Raw genomic sequence first — 13,070 nt, 5'->3', positions numbered from 1 at the left:
ATGAAATAAAAGTTTTTGAAAATTTTCTAAATGAATGTGTATTATTATGAATGATTCATCAGTGAATCATGCTATTCCAAGGAAAAAAAATAGTTCATCCATTATCATTAAATCAAAATGTAATAAAGTTTCCTGACATCACTTAGGCCCACTTAGGCTATTGGATAAATGTTAATCAGCACTCTTAAAAAGGCGGTTTCCACAGCGATGCCATAGAACAACCACTTTTCTTAGGGTGAAGAATATTTGAATAATCTAAAAATCTTTTTCCACAATAAAGAACTTTTTATGCAATGGAAAGGTTCCACGGATGATAGAGGTTCTTCGTGGAACCATAGATACCAATACCTTTATTTTCAAGAGTGAAGTGTCAAATATCAATTTATGCATTTTTTTATCTCGCATTCGGACTATTTCTATTCTGGTATGTAATGTTTTATTATGATCCAATTGATTCCACCTCATACTTTTTTACCATTAAATATCCACTTCTAAATAGTTACATTATGGAAAATAGATTGCAAACAGCAATTCATATTGACTTTACCAATGAATTTGCAAAATATCATCTTTTGAGAAAGTTAAAAAAGAAGAAAGAAAGGGATGGAGAGAGAGATCTATCAAATGAGAGACAGAGAGAGAACACAAGGTGGATTCTGAGAAGATGGAAAAAAGTTCATGCCTCATTTCATCACTAATGTGGGTCTACATAATACAAACAGCAAAGGGGAAGAAAGTGTGTGTGTGTGTGTGTGTGTGCACACTAGCACTGCTCCAGGCTTTAAGTTATTCGTTCACACCATCAGCATTCACCCTGTTTTAAATCCCATTACCTGCCTCTCTGCCTCGCATCACTGACACATGGAGATCCACGACTCATGAATATTAATTGAACAAACATTATTCTCAAAGAAATATAACAGAAGGACAAGAAGTGCTGCATTAAATCACCTTCCACTTGTCAGCTGTACATTTAACAACTGATGCCGATAAACAGAAATAAAATGAAAGAGAGCTTTTAGGAAACAGAAGTTAGCGTGAATGGAAAAGGACACGGGGTGTTGTTGTCGCTCTTGGCTCTCTTCAGTGAGAGAGCAGACCCTCTCATGTTCATGGCAGGGTGGGATTGAGCCAGATGCCAAATGAGATTAGCTGTGATGGGAGGATGAGACAAACTGAAAGAATGAAAGAGAGAATGCTGAAAATGGGTCAGATCAGACAATGGAGCCTCTGTAATTAACAAGATGAGAGAAGCAATGCAAACGCTATACCTCTGCCTCGTTAGTGAACAGTAACAAGCTCAAAACACACCCATATTAGGCACGAGTCACAATGGATGACTAGTCAACTTAGTCATTTAACAACCCACCAGCAGATTAGTGATGTAAATTTCAGTATTTATTCTCATTTGTTTTCCTAAGTGTTTATTTATTAGCATTAGTGCTTTAATGGACATAAATCAGACAATGTATAGTACAGAATATACTGACTATATATATATATATATATATATATATATATATATATATATATATATACACTGAATATATATATATATTCAAAAAATATCTTACTTGCAACTAATGAGTTTAAATTAAATAGATATTGTTAATTAAATAAATTTAAATTTCCTTAGTTTATTTATTTATTTATTTTTCTTTTTTTTAGCATTATCACTTTAATTAACGTGTTTTAACGTAGTTTTACACATTTCAAACATAAAAATGGTTCCATTAGACAATCTTCATGTTAGTGTTGTTACACAAAACTGTTCCTGACTGGATTTGGACACCAGTGTCCAGACTGAGCTGGGTTTCATAACCTGAGTGTTTGTATATTCTTATGCAAGTGTTTCCAGAGGGAAATAAGATATTATTACAACAGAGTGAATTCAATCATCCCGGGGGGAAAACAATATTACAGAACTAATACCCGGCACAACCCAAACACAATCCACTTGAGAAGAATGTGACCATGACCAACAGCCTGTTTGAAGAATTACTGAGGTCACATGGTCATTATCTACAAATGGATGAGTTGAACAAACATACTGCAGTATGACGCATATGCAAGATTACTTTATTATAAAAATATAATACTTTGAGAAAGGAATTATCTTTGGTGCTTTAAGGGAAACAGAAAAACTAGCCTCTAAGATGGCGTGAACAACACATACATATACACAATATAAGCGATACACACAAATATAAAATGACATAAGCACACACAGCTCAGGAAGGGAAATGTGTAAACTGACATCTTTGTCCAGCAGGCCCACACAAAGAGCCTAAAGCAGGGCCGTTCTGATCCACAGGAGAAATCGATCTCTAAAAGTCAGTTTAAAGCTAAAATCATTAGATGAAAGCACTGCACACAGAGAGAATACAATCACACTGACAGAGACTCTCTTTAGACAGTCACCTCTTCCTCTCATCCTTCTCTTTCATGCTCTCACTCTCTCTCCCTTGCTTTCTTTCACTTCTCTCTTCTATGCTTTTTCGTTCTGTTACTGCATTCGGCTATACTTCAGGGTGTATAAAGTGCCATTTAAAACAATTGCATTACATGATATTTATTGCTGTAGATGCTGGCCTTTTACAAATATATAAGGAAGAGAGATAAAGAGAAGATCTGGACTAGTGCACAATTGCTAAAAGAGCTACAAGTGGCAACAATGAAATCTGAGAGCTATATACTTGAGATTTTTTTAAGATTTTTCCCACCAGATGAGAGATATGAAATGGATCCATAAGTCCTTGAGTTTCCATCCACTGAGCTTTCAGCACGACAGGCATTATATCACTGTAATGCATAAAGAGGGATGGCTGAATGCAAATTAAATTAATAGATTTGACAAAATGTGGGTTGAGTATATTAATCTCAGCATGTGTTACAAAATGCTGAATTAAAGAAGAAATTAATAATAATAATAATAATAATAATAATCTTCATCATCATCATCATCATCATCATCATCAACAACATTACTATTGTACTGCTACTACTTTTACTTTTAATAATAATAGTAACATGTTCAGTATCATCAGAGTAATAATAATAATAATCTTCTATACCAATTAGATTAAAATCAAATCGGCCCTGTTTTGTCTTGTCTAAATACCTCTGATTAATGACAACCCCTGTAACTTCCTGTGCTGGAGTCAAAGGTCAGTTATTCCATTTCAATCCTTACAGAAAACCTTTAAAGAAAGCACTGACTAGCTGAAGCTTCATCTTTGATCTCGCTGGGTACAGCACTGGCTCTGTGCCACAGTAAAGCTAACACCCTGGATATGGCTTCAGAGATTCCCACAATAGAACAGAACATCCAGTCACACACACACACACACACACACACACACACACACACACACACACACACACACACACACACACACACACACACACAAGTGAACAGTTTATAATATGTATGCTGACTTGCACCTAATTTAATTTCAGGTTTTGGAATGTACCAACATTACAAGCTCTGTATAATAACAAATAAATAAATAAATAAAATAAATAACGCAATAAAAAGTGTACCCTATAAAAATGTTAAATGCATTTTCTTATTACCAAGCAACTCTCTGTGAAACTTCCAAAGCAGAATTTTCTTTGTATTCATCATTTCCACAACTAATTTCTCCAAGCGTAACATACAGTACATTTCCTTTATTGCAGTTTGGGTACATCTACAGTGGGTGCACTGCCTGCCAGTTGTTCAGTCTCTGCAAGTCTGTGAAACACAAACTGTTAAGAGCCCGCTCATACATCAGCCTATTATTCTAGCGAATACTCCACCATATTAAACAAATGGATCAGCCTACAGCTGCAGAGAGGAGCCTGCATGAGGGGCCAGAGGTTATTGTCTAATTTAAATCTTGGCTGTATTCCCGGGCCAGTGCCACATTCCAATTTGTGGCTGTGTAGCCTGGCGCCACTGACAGGAGTCCTTCGGAAAACACAGTTATGGCTGCCCTCCAGAAATGTGTCGAGAAACAAAGCAATCAACAGGTTGTGGAAGATTAACAGCGTGGTTGATATAAATTAGCCTGAATAATGAAAACAGTTTATAGGTTTTGTGCCACACAGACTGTTTACACCTATTTTGTGTTCACACACAGCTTTATGGAAAGAGAGGTCTTGCTCATATATGAAAGACAAACAGTGAGCCAGGCTTCATAGCATGCTAAATAAAAGAAAATTTATGAAAAAACGAACCACTAGACTAGAGCCATTCCAACAAATCAATAGGCATCCCATATGTATCGCACAATTACAATACCTAATCTTCTCTATTCACTTCTGGTTATTATGGTGACACTTTGAGAGCCCAGGAACAAAAGAGCACTAAGGATTTGCACATATATGCCCTAAAATTATTCCACTCTTGAAGACAGGGATCAAAGAGAAACTGAAATAAAACTGTGCCGTTGTTAAAAGGGTTTCATGTGATGTGGATGGAGAGAGAACTTATCTTCAGCAACAAAGAAGTTTTTAAGACAACAGAAGAGATGGCGGATTTTGAGTGATTCAGACTCCACAACATCAACAAAGTAAACTGGAGAAATCAATATACACGTTAATCACAATTTACTGCTAAAATATATGGCAAAAAACTGATCTCAATTAAATATTTAAGTACAATATAATGTAATCAAAATGTAAATAATTTAGACATATTGCTTTGTCTGTTTCCATTATAGACTGGGTCCAGAAAAATGTACACGGACATTGTGCAATATTACCCCATTTTACGGTGAAAATTCTGAAAAGAGGGTCAATAACAGATCCTGTATTTGAGTCTTGACCTCTGTTACAGGTCAAATGGGAGAAATGCTGGACTAAAATAACAGATTGGCCAAAACACAAGAAAAATTTCCACAGGCCGACCATCATCCACAGCACATGTAGACACTGTCCACCTCCATCTGTCTTCATTAGGTCAGTGTTTGACCCATTTCTCTGCATCTGAAGAGGTCTTCAGGGACATCCTGTGTACTCTTAACACTGTTAGCGTGGATATTTTGAAAGCAATAACCTCACAACAGTACAGCCAGCCAATTTACAGCAACAGCAGGTCAGGTGAAGACAATGGCAAGTGGCTAATCCGAGCCTAAGAGTAAAGAGATAGATGAAAGTTATGGCATGGAACGTATCTGAGGATGGTGGGAAACGAGAGATAGACTGCTTCCATTGTTTCTCTAGGGTGCTGAAGAGATAATAGGAGATGTAATTGATAAAAAAAACACAATGAAAATAAATAATGTCATTCATTTGCACAAAAGAGATCAAGGCTCATTTTCTGGCTGATATCCATAAACATTGATCTAAAACAGGGCAACATTGGCACGCAAAGGGATTATCACTGGCACATGACAATAGCTAAAGAGATGTATGCACTAATTTAAATAAGGTCTATCATAACAACTCTCAGAAGAGTTTAGCATGGTAATGGGTGTGGCAATGTTAATGTATTTGGTCTTGGCCGAATAGATCTGCTAAGCTGCTGCTGTTGATTATTGCTGCTGCTGTAGAGCATGTTCAGAGACTTCTGCTACTGCCAAGACATACACAGACACACTGCTGTGAGCAAGTAAGACATACTGCTGCTGCACAAATAGCATATATGAAAATTACCTGTAGCAGATCTATATAGGTGGAGCTAGGAAATGTGGAGGGTTTCAGAGGAACTTTGAAAATGCACTGCAGACTGCTACAGCAAACACTGACCAACTATTTATATGTTGAGCAGCAAGCTCATTGGCTGCAGATGCAACAAACACCAATCAGCTTGTGCTGTGTAGTTAACTATGGAATTGTCAGCAGGTTGAGTTAAGGAATCATCAGCCTGAGCCATCTAGAGTTTAATGACAGAACTTGGCATTCCCTCGAACTTGCATACAGCTGTACATTTCGAGGTAATCATTTATCCTATTTTTATTCATTCAGGAGCAATACATCCTATTAAACTGTGAGATTATAACCTGCGCGTGACGATCCGTCAAACCATTGGTGCAACCGCAGGTGCACGCTTCTGTAACGATCCCTCCACGCGCCATACGTTTGCCGACCCCTGATCTAAAACAAACCATTTCAGAGGGACTTCGCAAAGATAAACAGGTAAAAAATGGTTTCATTTCAAAGGATAATGCAGGACACTCTTCTTTGCAGAGTACATTTCAATTCAATCAGCTTGAGCATATTTTCTTCTTCTACTGCACAGCTACTCTTTAAACCTACAAATTGACCACAGCAATGATGAAGACAGTTTTATTTTCATTCACGTCTCCCACTCATCCTCAACCATTCCAATTAAAATCAGAGTGACTGATTGAGTATAATCGTAGCCAGAGGCATGACGTTTAAACACTGGCAGACTCGCTGTCAATGTGGACTTGTCATGTACAACAAAGCATGTTTAAAGCATAATTGAGGCCAGATGGCTGAATCTGGTGCCAAGACAGACAGGCAGTCCATATGCATGTCCACAGAGTATCAGTATGACTGTAATCAAGAATCACACAAGTGTCTGTCAGAGAAGTCTTTTCACTCAGCATACTATTTTTTTTTTAATCCGCAGACAATATTTAGTGCGCCTTCTGCAATAGTGCAAAAGAAGCCTTCAATTGGAATTTCGTGGCAATAGACAGTCCTTCACATCAGCAACATGCTCTCTCTGCATGTGTGCATGAGAGAACTCCGCTTCTTTCAGTGGCTAAATGATGAAAGTCGTCTTCCCGTGAGTGCTCTACATTGCTGGTGACCTGACTGGTTAGTTCAGGGGTTTTCAAACTGGAAGATTCTACAGAACTGGAAGGTCTGCAGAAAATATGAGAGAAAAATTATGTATTGTTTAGTCAAAGGTCACTGTAAACTGCTCCGGAATGACATTTATTGTGAAAATCATTCTAAAAATATTTAATTTTTATTTTTTTTAAATAATAACTTAGTTTATGAATTAGAATTAGGAAAAACACACTAAAAAAAAAGTTAATATTTTCCAGATGATAAATTAATCTTTTGTTTCAGTACAATAACAATATAAAATGTTTTGATTTTGATAATAACAGGTTGCCTATATATCCTCATGATTTTTTTCACATATAAATAAGTTATGCACAACAAGTTTTTTTTTTTTTTTAGTTTTCTAAAAATATATATAATATATATAAAAAATAATAATAATAACCTGATGAAACAGAAAACTTTCAACAGAAAAGTTACACAGTAATTTCCCATCAGGAATGAACACTATATTGGCTGACCACAAATATGTTGGATGACAAATATTTTGGACTGCCAAATAGCTGAATTATGACTGACAGTGAAGCACAACATTAAGCATCCCTTCGCATTACTCTGTGACAAGAAAAATATTCTAAACGGCCTCGTAAAATCTGAATAGTCCACGTAATCCCATCTGGGTAATTCTGCAGTGAACACTCTGGCATCGTTTCAGTAAACTTTCCTGCCAGTAACAGCAATACCTGCATTAATCTCTCCCATCAAATCGACAGGGCCGGCAGAACGTCTGGAGCAGCGCCTCTGCCATCACACTTTATGAATTATATAGAAATAGGATATAATATTGCACGCGTGGTCCAAAACATACAGGCAATGCTCTGGGGCCTAATTTATCATTGTTATTCAAGTGCTTGCTCACCTCACACTTAAAACAAAATCCTTCTAGATTCTAATTAAGCTCTAAGGTACCTCCCAAGGGCTCTGCTTTGGCAAAGAAAAGCACTTTGATTTATGTAGCACTTTGTCGTTAGCGCTTCAGGCCTGCCTGTTGCGAACACACTAGTGATAAATATGAGCATGGAGCAATTACTCATATTTGTTAATTAACTCCCGCTAACAATGTTTTCCTCCACAATGTAATGAAAACACAGCAGATTGAACACAAATATGCCCCATTATTTCATGTCTCCACCTACATGCAATTAAGATGAAAATAATTTGCTGCCACAGAGCCCTCGCTGTGAGGGGAAACTTCCACAGCATACCAAATAAAAGCCGTTTACCCAGCACAAGCAGCAATCACATGGAACTGATAGGCTTTAAATGCTGTAATTAGCTCTCAACCTTGTGGCTGTCCGACTGCATCCCACTAATGTGCGAACACATGCACTTGTGAATTGCTTCAAATATCACAGCTCTCCTCTGCAGCCTTTTAGCCTCAGTTAGACAGGGGCCAAACACTCTCTAGCTCTCTCTCTCCCTCTCGTATGAAGAGAAGATAGCTTAGCAACCTTTTTGAGGAACGGCGCACAAGTAGATCGTATCCTACGGCACCACTGGATTGAGAACAAAGATGTTAAACATAGAGGTCTTGCATGCCATGGCAGGAAACCTATATGGCTAAATCAGATCCCTATATGAACACAACGCTGCCTGTCATTTAACACAGACCGAGCAGCTCAGAATGTTACTATACTGAAGAGACATTGTTTATATGCTCAACCCACAAAGATTACCCTGATAACAATTCACTCTCTCACTACTAGCGCAGAACAAAATGGCCGTTCAAACCGGGGGATGTCAAACAGATCAGACTCCACCCCGATGCTCAATTAGTAGTGATCATGGCCTTCTTTTACACCGCGGTGCTCGGTGAGGCCAGTTGAGTTTAGGAGTGGATTGAGCCCCTGTGTAAACAGAGCTTTGGAGATTCCAGTCTCCGGGGCTCTGACATGTGGATCAGATGAGCATGGGGAGATGAATGCTCTCATACAGACTTTATCAGGGTGAGTGAGAAGGGTAATGTTCCTAAAACAATCTACCAATGGGGGTTTTACAGAGTGCAAGACTCTAGAGCGTCCCGTCCAGCGGTTTAAGCGAACAGATGCTAATGCTGCAGCAACATCGAGTGACCCCTACAGCAGCGCACAAGTGGACCAACTGTGTGTTCATATAAAACTCACACATTGAAGCAAACAGGAAGTATATTGAAGGTGAAGTGTTTAATTTCTGCACAACTAGCAGCACCCAATGACACATTATAAGATGTTTCTCCAAACACACCGCCAATCTAAAATTCTTAAATTTCAGACATTGGCTGCTATTCTGAAACACTCAAAGAAATAGAGCAATATTGAAAGTGCTACAGAGCCAAAGTGTCACACATTATTTGTAAAAATGATTAATCTGCATTCACTGAGGAATGCATGTTCTGCTAGGGATATTTGTGAGTGTGAACTATAATCAGTTCCAATATATGCTTCAAAGGTCAGTTTTTAGAAACCACACAGAACAGAATGAAACAGTAATAATGTTGAATCGTTTAAATGTGTTAACTGCTCCAAAAAAGTGCAATTAAATCCTGAGAATGTAATTTGTACATGTGGAAGTTTAGAGGGGATTTGAAACTGAATTGAAATGCTTGTTTAAACTGTAAACCATCAAGTTAATTTTATTAAAAATAATTAAGAATATTAAACAGAACCAAAACCATACTGAATCACATATGGATCCTTATTGATACAAGACAAGTCTTCTCACTCTGCAGGACACAGAGTTTCTACCTAAACACTAAGCAAAGCACTACTCAAGTCATAAGACTATTTTCCGAACACTTTCATGAGCTGTTAACTTCAAATAATTCTGATGTAACAATTTGTCTTAACTTTCTGTAATTTTGGTAACGCTTTAGATTACAGCCCGGAAAGTACTGTGTAATTAAAGCGATTTTACATATTACTTTCGGTAATTATAGTGTACCTATAAAGTACTTACATGTAAGTATAAGGGAACAATATGTAAAGTTTGGGGAATAAAGGGGTAACAACCAGGAGAATAAAAAAAATATTTATACTGCAAGTATTATAGAACTAAAGGGTACTTATTCTACTATTATGATACAACAATCTTACATTTGGGAGCAATTTAGTGAGAACATACAATAATAATAATTGTGTACCAATACATACTGTATAGGCTTTTTAAAAATTACAGGGTACATATCTATGCATTTATACAGTAATCTTTTTAACAAAAGTGCACTTAAAACTAAAACAATTGCAACTTTTGCTTAAATATTGGGGAAAGATACTTGTTTCATGTAGTGGTGCTTGCTACCCTCTTGTTCTATGTAGTTGCAGAGTAAGTATGACATTGCGGGCCGTAAATTAAAGTGGTGCTTGTTACCCTCTTGTTCCATGTAGTTAAGTACAATATAAATACATACACAATGTTATATCCCTGACTCGGAAACCTTTATTTGAAAAACAACTTAATTCAAAACAGATTTACAATACTTCTTTTTCGTTTAAAACTGCTTTTTTTAAATCATCAATTAAATTTCAAATGCTTAAGTCTTGACAGAAAGTAGCACGTTTTGTCCCCCCTTTTTTTCTCTTGCTTGGCTTCTTCCTTTTGTTCCTCTTCTTTTTCTTTCTTTCCACTGATGAATCTGAAGAAGAAATCATGTCTCTTGCTATTCTGTATTATAATAAAATGCAGTACACCCTGAAATACATCCTCACCATTTACTCATATTTTACCCTCATGCCATCCAAGATGTATTCAACTTTCCTTCTTCAGATTAACACAAATGAAGGTTTTTAGAAAAATACAAAATACATCTCTGGGAATACATATAATGCAAGCCCTCATGTGTTCCTAAAAGTTGGAGCATCAAACAGCATATACTGCAATAACTGTAGTAATCCATACGACCCCAATGGATGGATCAATGTCTTCTGAAGTGAAACGATAGGTGTTAGTAAGAAAAATTGCAATATTTTCAACTTTTTAAACTGTAGACTATCGCTTCAGACCAACTGCAATAAGTTTTTTTTTTTTTTCAAATAAACGTTTCCAAATAAGTGATATTAGACTGTGTGTATGTATTTTTATTGCACTTATCTGGAACAAGAGGGTAACAAGCACCACTTTAATTTACGGCCCGCAATGTCACACTTACCCTGTAACTACATGGAACAAGAGTATATTTCCCAGTATTTAAAAAAAAAATGCAATAGTTTTAGTTTTACTTGCCTTGAAACATGTAAGCCCAAACTTAAACTTTTGCTATATAAAAAAAAAAAAAAACACTGTATAAATGCATAGATATGAACCCTGTAATTTTTTTAAAAGCCTATACAGTATGTATATTGGTACACAGTTATTTCAAAAAGGTACACAGTGTATGTTCTCACTAAATTGCTCCCAAATGTAAGATTGTTGTATCATAATAGTAGAATAAGTACCCCTTAGTTCTATAATGCTTACAGTATAAATATTTTTTTTTAATTCTCCTGGTTGTTACCCCTTTATTCCCCAAACTTTACATATTGTTCCCTTATACTTACATGCAAGTACTTTATACGTACACTATAATTACCAAACGTTACGCTGTAAATTTGTCTTAATTACGCAGTACCAGGCTGTAATCTAAAGCGTTACCAAAGTGGATAAGCTAAGAATGTAAGAATGAAAAGTGTACAACAGTAGATTAAGTGCATTAAAATAGTCAAAGTGCTTAGTTGCATCAAAGTGATGAGTTACACACTGAATCATCCCATTTAACCCCTCTGTTCTCCTTCCTACTGACGCATGTAAAGGATTCTATTATTCAAGTATTTGCATCTGATAAAAACAACACCTGTCTCTGTATGGTGAACAACCGAAGTGAACATGTTCGTAATAAGACCACATTCTATTTCATTATTCAATCATACAATTTTACACATTAGTCCGCAACCTAGGCTCATTGGGAAAACATGCCTCTACTACCTACAATTTTCAAAATTCCAAAAATATAGATTAGATATACAAACAATTCACTGAAGTTACCAGGTGAAATAAAGTCTAGTGGCAGTAAAACAACAATTGTATTCCATTTTCAGATAAATTATAACTACAACGGCAGATTATTGATTAATAAGTATTTTCAAGTGGTTCCTTGAATGATACCATGTGACCTCAAGACACTTTAACCATATTGCATGATTTGTAAACTAATACATTTTGACATTAGCATCACATAACCAACACCATATGACTTTTCTGACAAAGCAACCTTGCTCAGTAACTCACATGGTACAGCATTACACTTGCAATGGGAGGCATTTGGGTATGATCCCCATGATGCAAGCTAAAATGCCATGGTTGCTTCAGCAAATGTGTTTTTATTCCGTGTTTGCTTCTGTTAACACTATTGGTTAAGTTGAGTGTAGGTGGTACGTTACTTATTTTCAAACGTGATAGAGCATTAACCCTTTTAGTGCCACTCATCAGACATTTAATTTTTGAACTGCCAAAATACGTACAACAACTAACATAATAAAGCACTGCCAGATTCACATTCATCTGCTTTGGATACAATTTTTAGCACCACTCATGGGACATTTTACTTTGAAGGTGTCACAAAAAGTCCAAGAAGAAACGTAAAATCATTTTGCAGAAACGTTGCACAGGCACGTTTTAGCTAGCACCCATTACAAACCTCCACTGTTTATTCCTTTTCATTGAAAAACATTTGTTTCAACCAAACACCATGACAGAGACATCAGTGAACCTTTTGAAGGTCCTCCTTGTAGCCATCCGGCTTCTGTGGCACAACTCAACCTTGCAAGCTTTTCACGCAACACCATATTAACCACAATATATTCCACTATAAATTTCATTTAGCAAAATGGAGGTGCTTCATTTAACGCCCATCTAAATACATTTAAATAAAAGCCCCTCACCCCGAAAACACACACACACACACACACTCAGAGTAAAAGCCTCTCCACAAACTCCAGATGGAAGCCAGCTGCTGAAGTCTCCAATAGAACTTTATTAGAGGCTAAATGCAACATTCAATCACACTTTAGCGGAGAGTACAGACTGGTGTTTCTCTCAAGGATTCCTCTGAGGCTTATAAAAGACCCATCAGCAATGAAGCAATCACTGTACAATTTTTGGAAACCGTCTACAAAGCATTCACTCTCCAGTTTTAATATGCATATGAAATAAATATCAGCAGCTGGCTTAGCAGTGAGGCAAACCATATGGTTGGTGGCTATGAAAAACTAACAGCATCAAACTTTTTTACCTCCTTTTCTTCATTTCTTTTT

The 13,070-nt window shown here is 36.6% G+C and overlaps 1 protein-coding gene across 2 annotated transcripts in view; it reads right to left on the bottom strand.

Moving 5' to 3' along the window:
• The window catches only part of tox3 (TOX high mobility group box family member 3), a 50,953-nt gene that overhangs the window by 20,414 nt on the left and 17,469 nt on the right, over positions 1 to 13,070 (bottom strand). The window contains exons 1-2 of one of the 2 annotated variants that reach the window (XM_084107919.1): positions 3,122 to 3,244; positions 2,724 to 2,802 (exon numbers count right to left, since the gene is read on the bottom strand). The exons of the other annotated variant lie outside the window; for it this stretch is intronic. Coding sequence (XP_083964045.1) covers positions 2,724 to 2,795 — 72 coding nt within the window. The 5' untranslated portion in view covers positions 2,796 to 2,802; positions 3,122 to 3,244. Of the gene's footprint in view, positions 1 to 2,723; positions 2,803 to 3,121; positions 3,245 to 13,070 lie in introns of those variants that run through there. 2 annotated transcript variants of the gene reach the window in all.

The sequence above is a fragment of the Abramis brama genome (assembly GCF_963993115.1).
Source record: "Abramis brama genome assembly, chromosome: 3".
NCBI classification, from domain to species: domain Eukaryota; kingdom Metazoa; phylum Chordata; class Actinopteri; order Cypriniformes; family Leuciscidae; genus Abramis; species Abramis brama.
The sequence above is the reverse complement of the archived record's forward strand: the minus strand, read 5'-3'. Positions and strand labels throughout refer to the sequence as shown.